The sequence below is a fragment of the Cryptotermes secundus genome, unplaced genomic scaffold (assembly GCF_002891405.2).
Source record: "Cryptotermes secundus unplaced genomic scaffold, Csec_1.0 scaffold142, whole genome shotgun sequence".
NCBI classification, from domain to species: Eukaryota; Metazoa; Arthropoda; class Insecta; order Blattodea; family Kalotermitidae; genus Cryptotermes; species Cryptotermes secundus.
The window spans coordinates 987,116-1,000,223 of NW_019743148.1; the positions used below are offsets into that span (position 1 = coordinate 987,116).

At 38.4% G+C, this 13,108-nt stretch overlaps 1 protein-coding gene across 1 annotated transcript in view; it reads left to right on the forward strand.

Moving 5' to 3' along the window:
• Positions 1 to 13,108, forward strand: part of LOC111873730 (formin-binding protein 4) — a 42,988-nt gene that overhangs the window by 15,001 nt on the left and 14,879 nt on the right. Inside the window, exons 7-9 of the mRNA XM_023868664.2 lie at positions 1,968 to 3,875; positions 6,234 to 6,369; positions 7,282 to 7,415. Coding sequence (XP_023724432.1) covers positions 1,968 to 3,875; positions 6,234 to 6,369; positions 7,282 to 7,415 — 2,178 coding nt within the window. The remainder of the gene's footprint in view (positions 1 to 1,967; positions 3,876 to 6,233; positions 6,370 to 7,281; positions 7,416 to 13,108) is intronic.

Below are 13,108 nucleotides of genomic sequence, written 5' to 3' on the forward strand. Positions count from 1 at the left end.
TACAATTACTTGCACATCTATTCTCAGTGAAGTGTCTTCTACTCTGCTCAGAGTTCAGCCATCCTTGTCGGACACGAACTCACTCCTGCTAAAGTCGAATACAGACTTGCTTCTGCTCTAGTTGAATACAACCTTGCTGGTCTCCTGCCAAATGTGAACTGTTATATCTTGCCCTTGGACTGAATAAGGAAAACCTTGTCGAAGGGTTAGTTTTTCCTGCTGCTATGCAACGAACACAGGAATACATGTCTGCCTCAAGCAATTCGTTTGTAACAGTAGAAATCCCACTGTTAGACTTTCATTTCTAGGTCAACGATTTCCTAGGCTTTGCTGCATAGGAGTTGCTAGCCGTTGACTAGTGATGGACGTCTTATAGTCCGGCTTTCAGGCAGCACGTCAAAATATCAACTAGCTTTAGAAAATCTGTGGTATAGAATTATTTTAACATATTGCTTCCATTTGTTGCAATATTCCTAAGTTTCATCTACCATGTTTGCTGTGTTACTGTATTTGTAGTAAGTTCACTCCACAAAGTGGTACTGGAAATATCCCTTAAGCAGGAAGTCCCTGAGACACTGACATGTGAAGCCACCATCTCTGCAACAGCAGTAGCCCAATGTGAATCAATGGGGAATTTCGAACTTTTTTACTGGCAGATCTCTGTTTAGAAAGAAATGTTGCTTCAAACCACTGATGAGCCACATACACTCATGGGCTGCATTATAAAGAAATACATTATTTCCAGTACAGAAACATTTATTTATATGTTTAAATGCTTCATTTATATTGTAATATTGCATACAAAAATTAGAGAAATTCAATGAATTTACATCTGAAAGAACAAAAAAAAACATGCACTCTGAATTGTGTTTAGTGTCAGCATTGTGGGCAGACATTCTTATTTACAAGACTAGGTGCATTATATCTGCACTTTTCTCAGTAGTAGAAAGTTGAAGTAAATGAGAAAGAGATCTATCAGGCTGACATTTAAGAATGACCCACTCAAAGTTTTCCACATTGTATTGATATTTCATACAATCATGGAGTGATACTGAATCCATACTTTTCTAAGGTGTCTGTTGGGTGTCATGTGAAGTCAATTGAAATATTACATTGAATATTTAGTAAAGTCCCCTGCCAGACATGATTTTCTCTCTTTTTTTTAAAGAGAAGAATTTTAACACATTTTGGAGAATGGAATGAGATTCTTGCTGACACACAAAACCAGTTGACTGGCTGCTTTTGGCACATATGTCATGAGTTTGACACTCTTGCTCTAAAACAACATTCTGTAGTAATATGATATTGCTGTAATGTGGCAAAATTCAATTTCCATGTAACTGGAGGCATGAGCTTTACATGAGGATTAATTTTAATGTCTTTACTCTGTAATAGTCAGTCGTATCCTAGTTTGTGCCTTTGAAACATGTTTTATGATTTCATATTAAAATCTGTCAAGGAACATGCTGTATATCTAAGGAAAAGAAAAGATTGCCTTCAGTAAAGTACTGATTTCCCATGTAGCCTCTCTCCTTTCTCTTCCTGCTCTTATACAGTTCAGCTCAACATTAGTCTGTTAGCATCTGCTGACGCTGGTTGCTCACCCATGGATTATCTTCTTTTTTCTTCTACCCGAAAGATGGAGGCGATATGTTCCTTCTAAACATATGTTAACACAATATCTACACGACGCCACATCCCAGAAGACTGCTTTCTTCCAAATACAGTGTAGTTTTATTTTTTGATATTGTAAATAACATCATCTTTGAAACTGTATGTTATGAAATAGAAGATTGCTTTATAGTTATCATCATGTGCTATGTCTGAGATTGTTAGCCCCCTCAGTTTTCAAACATGAAGCATCTTTGAGCATTATGAGTAACTTTTTTCTTAACTTGAGCAGGTTACCAACCTGTGACTGCTTTATAATTATTACTGAAAATTATCTGATATATTGTTTTGTGCAGGAGAATTGAAATGATAACATCTTATGGACCAGCTTCTGAGGAAGAATCAGAAGACGAGGAAGTTGCACTGCCAGCCAAAAAGAAAAAAGGCACATTTAGTAAGACAAAAACACAGAGCACATCAAAAGCAGCTGGCTATGCAACAGGACCCTGTGGACATCCATCAATGGGTCCTGAGCTGCCAACAGAATCTCAGTTCGTAGTAGGACCACAGTTACAACCTGTAGAATGTAATATGAATTCACAAACTGAGGGACAGGCTGATTCAGAAACTGTGGCTTCATCAGGCTCACAGCTTGTATTTAACAATGGGGAAGAGCTCATATTAAATTCAGATAATGTGACCTCTGGTACATCATCATTAGTCTCTAACAGTGTGCCAGACATGGGTCCCCCAGGAGAGGAAATGGAGGTTCATGATGTTGAAGAGCCACAGGTACAGAAGGCTGATAGTTTAAAGACTGACCATGAAGAAGGTGGATATTCAGCCCCAGATTCAAGTGAAGACAAAGCGGTAACAGATGAAGCAGAAGTTTTAATAAAACCAGATAACAGTGTTGCAGAATGTGAATCAAGTGTTGCCAATTCAGCAGGCTGGACAGTCAGTCGTTTAAAAATGGAGGCAGCAGAGTTGATGGATGAGTTAGGAACTCAGGGTTCTGATAACACAAGTCCGCTACCACCAACAACTGAAGAAGAGAGTGATGAAAGTGGGGAAACTGATGAGGGTGTTATTTTATCACGGTTACGAAGCCAGGCTCGTGTCTTAAAGGAGCTGGGTGGTGAGATTCCTGATGAAATTCGGCACCTAATTGACCAGTCTGCAACAGAAGCGGCATCACCATGTGTAGCTGAAGATGTTATAGCACAGATTGAACGTGAACTTCCACCTGACTACCAAAATAGTAATAATAAAGGAGAGGAAAATAGTATTACCAATAAAAGGAAAACAAAACAAGCCTCTAGTTCCAGTGCAGAGCACAGTCCAAAACCTACTTCATTTGCCTTAATTGCTGGTTATGGAGATGGCTCAGACCAAGAGGAAGAGTCATCAAATAACTGGCAGTCAAAAAAGAACAAACCTGTAAAGATAAAGAAATTACCATTAGTACAGCCAGGAAGCAATTCAGCTAGTCTTTTCCCGATAATGGACTATGATGCACAAGCAGGGAGTTCAAAAGAAAAAGATGTTAAAAGTGTTGCTTCAGTAAGTAGTGCAGTAGCTGCTAGTGACATAGAAGTGGAGGAGACTAGCATAAGTGGACCTAATGAGAGCATTCCATCATCATCTAAAAGTTCTGAGTTTGGAGGATCTTTGTTTCCTGCAATTAATGCAGATAGTGTTGCTCCAGCATCAACAGAATGCACCAAGCCACAGGTTTCAAGTGAACATGTATCAAGTGCTGTGACTGGTACAGGTTTAGAATCGAATCTTCCAGACTCCACAACAAGCAGTAAGGCTTATAAACGTAAGATACGTCTAGAAATTGGTGCCATATTTCCATCCACCAGTGTGCCTAAACCACCCACATCTACAGAATACAGTACACCCACTGCAGCTACATGTTCTGAAGTTAAAACTGGTCAACCTTCAACTACAACAACAGCAACAACCACGGCAGCGTCTTCAACCGTGAATTATTCCACTTGGACATACTATAACTCAGATCCAGCGTCAGGTGAAAGGAGGGGCTTTGGTTTCCAGTCTGTTGGATTTGAAGACATGACAGAATCATTTCCAGCAGACCGAAGTACCAGCGCTGATACTGGGAAGCCACTGTCTCAGCAAAAGAAGGGCATTATCAATTTTATTAAAGCAGAAACAATAAATTTACCTAAGCCAGAAGAGCAGGTGTCCAAGAATGTCCAAAATGCAGAGGAGGAAGATCATATTCATGGGGAGGTCAGAAATTTGTAAAATACATACCTTATTTTCTATATGTTTTAGAATGTAATGTTTCAAATATGTTACCTTTTCATCACAAATTATCTCAATTTCCTGTTATTATATCAGTGTATTTCAGTGCTGGAATCTATAGTACAGTGATGGTTAGGCAGTTCACCCATTGTTTGTAATGCTTTCCTGAATATCAGGTACAGTAAACTCCCTGTTATCTGACAATTATGGGAAATGGGGTCTGCCAGTTGCATGAGAAAATCTCTTACAGGAACCCAGAATGAAGTCAGAACAACTTGCCACAGTAGTTGTTATGTGGGAGTCTTCCTAGGTGACACAGAGGATTGATAGGTGAAGGTTTTCATGTATTTATGTTGTATTGTGATCACAAATTCAACTTGCCTCAACTCTAATCAACGCCTGCATGAGGGAAGACAATGGGTAGTGCTGCTAGTGGAAGCTGGAAGAACTACCACATGGCAGGTGACCATATGCTCATTTCGCATTTGGTTTCAAGTAATTTTATAATCATGTTAAATCATCTTTAAAATTTTTGCCAGTTGGGTAAGAATTCTGGAGGCTTGGATACCAGATGATGGAAGTTTACTGTATTTTGAACAGCATCAGTGTCATAATATGAAAGAACTCAGCACAACTATTATCAGGCATGTCAAATATTATTTATTGTGACACTTCATATATATATATACTTACTTACTCACTCACTCATGGAGCTGAGCCCTTCTTGAGGAGCCTCAAATTCTGCAGCTACTCTAGAATTTCCCAGCATTTTATGGTACCCGAAGGTTCATCACCGTGTTCACAAGAGCCCTCCATTGGTCCCTATCCTGAGCCAGATCTATCCAATCCATACCATCCCATCCTATCTCTTTAAGATCCGTTCTAATATTGTCCACCCACCTATGCCTTGGTCTTCCCTGTGGTCTCCTTCCTTCTGGCTTTCCCACCAATATCCTATACGCATTCCTCGTCTCCCCCATTCGTGCTACATGACCTGCCCACCTCATCCTTCTCGACTTGATCACTCTAATTATACTTGGAGAAGAGTACAAGTTATGAAGCTCCTCATTATGCAGTTTTCTCCAACCTCCTGTGATTTCATCTCTCTTTGGTCCAAATATTCTCCTCAACGCCCTGTTCTCAAACACCCTCAGTCTATGTTCCTCCCTTAATGTCAAAGACCAAGTTTCACACCCATACAGAACCACAGGCAAAATTATAGTTTTGTATATTCTCATTATTATGTTTTTGGACAACAGACGAGAAGACAAAAGGTTCTGGACTGAATGGTAGCAAGCATTACCCGAGTTCAGTCTCCTCTTAAATTTCCTCCTGAATCAGGTTTCGATCTGTTATCGTTGTTCCCAAATATCTGAACTGTGCCACATTTTCAAAACATCTGTTTCCTATCTTTATGTCATGATTTTGCCCTGCATTTTGGTGACGAGGCAGCATACACTTAGTTTTCTCTGTGTTTACTTCTAGACCAACCTCTTTACTTACGTCAATTAAAGTTTGTGTGTTTTTCTTTATGGTATATATACGATATTCTTGACCAAAAATGGTATGACCCCTGTTCCTCACCCTCCATACTCACCCGACCTTGCCCCGTGCGACTTTTTTTTGTTTCCTTGAATGAAAAGAGACATGAAAGGAAAAAACGACGGAGGCGCTGTCAAGCATCTCAAAAGATGAATTTAGACAGTGTTTTGAAAAATGGAATAAAAGACTAGACAAGTGTATTAGTGTAAGTGGAGAGTACTTTGAAGGGGATTGAAGGTTTGTGCTTAAAATTTGAATAAATAAGTTTAAAAAAAAATAAGTTCGGTTTCTTTTGGGTACCCCCTCGTATATATATCCGAAACAAGCTGCTATATATATATGTCTGCAATAAGTATTTACTGTGTGTTTTTTTGTTCTTCCTCATACGTACTTCTGTTTGTTGATGATGGGGAATTCCAGAATCCTTTCCCAATTCCAGTTATTTAATGAGGGCTTTTCCCATGATTCCACATTTATTTCATGAAGTGGAAATGCTTTGCTTTTAGTATCCATGTTTAGACATAGTCATTTACCACTATATCAGTTGTTGGTGTATCTTCAGGAATTTCATGTTGAAATGGAGATTGGTAACATTTAGAGAAAAACAGTAGCATGCATAGAACTGCATTTGGGTTAAATGTTAATTACTTTCGTGATCCATTTTGTCCCTTAAAAGTAAGGAATCATCTTAGCATGTGAACTTTTGTGTTTGGTACAGGTTCAAAATCTGATAGCAGCCATTAGATATGTAAATCAGTTTTATTTCTCACCGTGTTATTCATATCTGGTCTTTCTGTCAAATTTTCAGCATATAGCAAGGAAGAGCTTGAAGCCTACCAACATATTGAAGAACTTGCACATCTTATAACAGAAAAGGTGAACTTTCTGGGGGAAGGGAAACAGCCTGTGTCTCCTGTACAAATCATGGCCATTCAGATTGAGGTAAGGTCGAACCTGGATATGTCTTACAAAAGTACTATAAGAGTCATTGATTATAAAGGGTGTGGCAATTGTGTGCAGATGAACAGCATGTCATTACTGTCCAAATGGAGGTATGTACATTGATATATTCTACATTAATGAAACAGAGTAATGCTGTAGCAGAAGTTAAGCTTTCTTTACCAGATATTCAAATAATTACGTTGCATTAGGAACACAGAATTGTGATCCTGATCCACGCCAGTAGGAATGGCGATCAGGAAATGTGGGCCTCCTATTGCCCTCACAGTTCCTGTTCACCTTCCTCTTAGACTGAGCCAGGCTTTGTATCTCTTCTCCTCCTCTGGACCTTCTTAGCACCTTGTATGTATTGTATTGTATTGGAGAGGGTGGGTTTCCCCATGCACTTAGACCAACTGTTGGGCCATTGTGCGTCCCCCTATGATATTCTACCAGTACTGGTGTGTGCCATCAGTCCCGACTCAGCCAGCAAGTTCGGCCTCTACTGGCTGAGCAGTATCTTGATGCTTCCATCTACCAGATGTGTTAGAGACTACTGTTGGGCGGGAAATGTCCTGAATTTGGCTCAGTGGTCCCCTTGGGACATGAGGTTCTTTTACATGCCGTAAAGCTATGACACAGGACCCACAGCTTAAAGTCCCTCCCGGAGGACTTGTTCCCTGAATTTTTCTGCCCTTAAAAATTCCATGACCTCCGCCGGGTTTGAACCCACGTACCTTGAGTCACGAGGTGGGAATGTTACCCCTAGACTACAGAGGCTGCTCACCTTGTATGTATATCTGACCATATCCTTTCCACACTCATTTCAGCATGTTGCTCAGAAACACTGGTGCTTAAATATGAATGCCTATCGCCATGGAAACCTGAAATCATACATATTTGATGATTTTACAGACATTGACATCAGCTTGGCATGCTGGTGCCTTATCACAGCTTTACCTGTCCAACTGGCTGGCTGACACAGGGGCGGAGCTTGCACAGCTTGAACAGGCGGCCGCACCTGATGGCTGGGCGTGTGAATGGGATAGGTACAGTATCCAATTTAATAGCACATACCCGATAAAAGCCGCTGTACCTGTCTGTCTCCCCATGCAATACAATCCCTGCAGCTTCATGGACACTGCTCATGTCAAATGGATAATGATACGATAGATTCTTGCCTAGGAAAGAATTTTTCAGTTACTTTGTAAATGTGGTCTTGTGTATTGTGGAGAGGACTGATGAAAGTAACTTGGGACTGAACAAACCCATAGAAAGGTAAATGAGATAAAAGTTGTATGCTGATGCTGGATTACAAGAGGCGAGTTTCCATCAAGCGATCTCTTACTTGGATGGACTGGAGAAGGCATCACAGAGGACACCACCACAACCCTGCACTGTCAACAAACCATCTGGAAACAAGGGTACAGTACATTAAAGAGGTGAGGATATTTAGCTCATTTCTTCGTCTCTAATACGTATTACATGAATAAAGTTTTCAAAATTATTTTTCTCTCACTGTTGGTTTCAATTAAACTATGCTAAACCAAATTAATATCTCATAAAAAGTAACAAATATTAAAACGGTGCTGTCAGTATTTGTAAAGCATCGAACAACAGTGCTTTGGATATAGTGTTTACATAAATTGTGTGTATCTTCAAGATTTATGCTCTGGTCTTCTTCAACAGGAATTCCTCACGGAAACGAAACATCTGCACACTTTGGCGGCCATCCAGCCATATGGTATCTTGCTCCTTCCATTGTTTTGATAGAATGTTCATTAATATATAATTAAAATGCTAGATGTTGCTTTGAAACATCCAGCATTAGAATATCAAGTGTTAAAGTGGCAAGAACAAGGTATCATTGGCAGAACAGCTTAAAGATGTCGAATCATCGTGGAAGTTCTCCTGCATTGTCAATTTGATGTAACATCTCATTACACCGGACAGAAGATTTCTCTCCCCTGAACTGTGCTATCTTTTTCTGAACTGTGTGTGTATAACAAACAGGCTGGTTACTACATGAAATGCTTTTGGATTAACAATGATGATTGTTATTTTAGTAAAAGTTGCATATAAAACAAAAAGATGGGTTAGAGTTCATGTAAAGAGGGATTGCTTTTGAAGAAATATTAACCCACAGGAGTACTGATTTCTATGGCCCATAGTTTATCCGAAGTATATTTATTAAGCTACATTGCTTGACAATTGTAATACTATATTAGAATATAGTAATAGCACTTACATGAAATAACTTTGAATTTCCCATCTTTTTCTAATGACAAGTAAAACCAGGTTGGACTGAAATTGAATGAGACGCTCAGCCTCTGGCCTATACTCCTGATGGAAGTCTGTCGGAAGATAACACAAATACCATACAGAAAAAAAAAATCTAATTGATGCAAGTAAAGAGGTTGGTCTAGAAGTAAATGCAGAGAAAACTAAGTAATTGTTGCTGGATCATCACCAGAATGCAGGTCAGAATCATGACATGGAGGTAGCTAACAGTTCCTTTGAAAATGTGGCTCAGTTCAAATATTTTGGAACAACAGTAACAATCAAAATTTGATTCAGGAGGAAATTAAGAGGAGACTGAATTCATGTAATGCTTGCTACCATTTAGTCAAGAACCTTTTGTCTTGTCTGCTGCCTAAAAACGTAATAATTAGAATATACAAAAACTATAATTTTGCCTGTGGTTCTGTATGGGTGTGAAACTTGATCTCTGACTAAGGGAGGAACAGAGCATGAAGGTGTTTGAGAGTGGGGCACTGAGGAGAATATTTTGACCAAAGAAGGATGAGGTGACAGGAGGTTGGAGAAAACTGCATAATGAGGAGCATCATAACTTGTACTCTTTGCCACGTATAATTAGAATGATCAAGTCAGGGAGGATAAGATGGGAATGGCATGTAGCATGATTGGAGAAGAAGAGGAATGCATATAGGATAATGTTGGGAAATTCCGAGGCAAAGAGAGCATTAGGAAGACCAAGACATCGGTGGATAATATTAAAATGGATTTTAGAGAGATAGGAAGGGATGGTATGGACTGGACTGATCTGACTCAGGATATGGCATTTGTGAACACAGTAATGAACCTTCGGTTTTCATAAAATGTGGGGAAATTCTTGAGTAGCTGCACAGGCGGCGGCTTTTCAAGAAGGGCTAATGTCCATGGAGTCAGGTAGTCGGTTGATTAATAGAACATGTGATTCTTAGTAACGTTGTGCTTTTCAGAAATTTTGAAGAAGACACACAAAATGAATATGGTAGGTTTCTGGGCACATAACAGTGCTCTTCATTTGAGAATGCTTTTCTAGATTATTTTCTGAAACAAAGAACATCTACAAGAGCAGTATCCTCTTTTCTTGGAATATGGAATATTGCTTTGGACATTTGGGGGGGATAATGCTTATGTGTTATACATCTTCATATATATAATGAACACGTTTGACTCGAGTATACATTTTGACAGCATTATTGTTATAGCTGAAAGCATTTCAGATTGCTGTGCTCTACATATACTACAAATTTTACTGACTTCCAATTGGTTAGTTTTAATTTACCAGTCATTGCCCTTCTTTTGTTCTGTAAGTCAGTATAGCATTGCTTTCTAGTATAAGTAATGGAATTTAGTAAAGTAACCATGCTTTCTATCCTTTAATATAATCAGTGTGCAAGATTGGTCTTCTAAATGGATTCTGTCATAGTTCAGTTTATTAAACCATATACCACTATGTCAGCGCATAGATTCAAATAATTATGCATAAGCTTACTCAAAGAGTTTGTCTGAACTTCAGTACAGTTCCTTTCAAAATTCAGTGCACCATGTGATATACATGTAAATTTGCAGCATTTTTTCATGTCCTTAGTATTATTTATGACATAGGCATGAAATAATAAGGGCACTCATAAACTGCCCATAGAATTCTCAAATCTTGAGAATTGCAGCATTTTGTGTTAGTAAAGGACACTTAATTTATGCAGTGTAGTCATAAATGATGTTATGTTCATAAAGGTTGTGCATGCATGCATGAAAATTTTTAGGCATTTTTACTCTATACATTGTTACCACACATCAGTTTGGGAGGGGGGTCTGCAAGTCAGATTTTATTTTTGGACTTAAGGAAGGTAGAAATTTAATGTTTATACATTTCAGTATTTTATAAAATCAGGTTTTGTGCATGAAATTATGTTATATAATAATGCTGGAGCAAATAGACTTTAATGTTTTAACCTTTCACAGATATACCCTAGTGTTCACTGGAAAGGTGACGGAAACTTTGTTTTGAAACAGTGAAATGTAATCATACAGGTTTCGTATGAATTTGGAATTTTAAAATATTGTCCCATGTTAGTGATTAGACATGAGGTTTGGACTGGTAATCAGATTTATTGAACTCTTGAAACTTGTAACTGCAATTAATTACAGTGCTACCACTAATTCACACACACTACAGTTTCCTGTAGCACGCACTAAGTCTTCTTAGTCTGCTCTGTCTTCACTGGTTGTACCTGGTAACAGCTCCAGAAACTGTAGGTTCCTCAGGTTCCAACTTCACCTCGCTGACTGGCAAATATCTCACATCTACTTCTCATGGCCACAACCCCTCACCATTGACTTCTAGCTGCAATTGGCCTCCAGTGGCTAGCACTGGCTAGTACACACTTTCACCTCACCCACAAACATCTGACCACTCCCAACTCGACTTCTACTTGACTTCTGTTAGCTCAAAGTTAGAGTTATGTTACAGCCAACACTGACACAGTGTTTACTATGTCGTAACCTAGTAACAGACATATTTTCTGACTAAACTGTTCTGGCTTTCAGCAAACATGCCACAATATGTTTTATGTGCATTTTCTGAGGGCTCAAACATGCCCTACAAGATACTTAGATCAGAGTAATATAAAATTTGATCTTACTCATACATTTTGCCGAACTAAATTGAATATTATCAAGTGTAATCAAGAATTCAGTTGTGACACACTGATGATAGAAGGTGGCATTTGATATTTCATGCACTTTTTTTAATTTTCCTGATGATATTAAGATAGACACTACAGGAATGAAGTGTTTTGTTCCATCTAAATGTTTCTCCTTTCTCTGCTGCCCAGCTTGCATTCTCTTTATCTTCTGTTCACAAGGAGAGAGTTGCACTCCTGTAAAGTATACACACATTTTTCAAAGTCACTCTCTGATTCTGCATCTCTAATTGATGTTAATGCCCATTTACCACAGACATATTGACAGACATAATCATCAGTAAGAATTTTATACTGCATTGTCATAAATAATTAATCCTTGTATTGTTGAAAATATATAGCATATGAAAAAATGTTTTGTGTGAAATATTATAAATAGTAATGAAATCTGATACCAGTATTCTGTTTGTATGTGGGGGATGAGATATTTTGTACAATTCAATTCAAAATTAAAGTCACTCAGCAGGTTTTAAGTGTACCTTCCACCCTAAATTTAATTGAAATGTGGTTTTAGGGATGAAACAGCGAGGTGGCTGGATGCATAGTAGATATAACCTCCCCATGATTCTTCACTTTATGCACTTAAATATAAATCACTTGTTGCAGCCAGTGAAAGTGAGATGGTTTAAAAGTAACATAAAAAGAAAACAGGCATAATATTTAGTATAGATTTGAGAATTTCAAATCAAGGCTTACCCACAGATTTTAATCCTAAGGGACCATTTTCTTATAGAAATTATAATTTTGTTGTCGCGTTAAGTTTTGCAAACATACCCAGAATAAATGCTGAGCATATGTAAACTTAGATACTGTAGGTTTCTGATGATGGTGTATAACGCACAGAGATACTGGGTTTTTGGACTTTGTCCATCGTCCGGATTCTAAATTGAGCTAGCCTCAATCACTGGCCCAGTGATTGAGGCTAGCTCTTTCTAAGGGACCCAGCAGAGTAGGTGTCTTCCCTCACGTGAGGACGGAAACAGATCCAGTTTCCGAAACGTTGTGTTTTTTCTTAGTTATTTAGAATCCAGATGATGGACAAAGTCTGAAAACCCAGTATCTCTATGTGTAAACTTCATTATTTTTGTTTTAGAATTAAAGCAACGTGATGCTCTATGATATCGACATTTTTATGTAAGGGTCATCTGATGCTCTTGTGATGCTGCTCATACTGCAGATCCTGTAGGAGTCCAATCTTGTGTAACCATTGTGTGATATATATATATATGAAAGCTTGAGAAGGAAATTTATATTATAATGAAACAGACATTGTAATTTGTTAGGATTGTCTTCAAGACAAAATCTAATAAGCTTTGTATTTTCCTTAAACAAATCACTGACGTCTTGGACATAGGCTCAAGGAAACTTGATACACATTGCTTCAATATTGATTTGCTAAAGGAAGGTAATGATTGAGACTATTTTGGACCAAATATAAGTTTAAAGAAGACTGCAGACTGGTCCATTTTGTAACCAGAATCAGATGATACAGCTTGGTTGGTTGTTGCCATCAGTCCACCTAAGCTTCATCATCTCAGAGAAATTGTGCCTTTCAACTCTGTAGGCTGTGCTGTACAATCAACACATCACACTGGAAAATAGTGTGCAATAAACCTAGTAACTGCCTACACAGAATGTGTTCCTCCAGTACTTACTGTATGGATCTGTTCTGTATGGTTGTTGGGTTTATTATTTCTTCACGAGAACAGTTGGCTCACAGGTAATGACTTGCCTGTTACAGTGCAACTTCC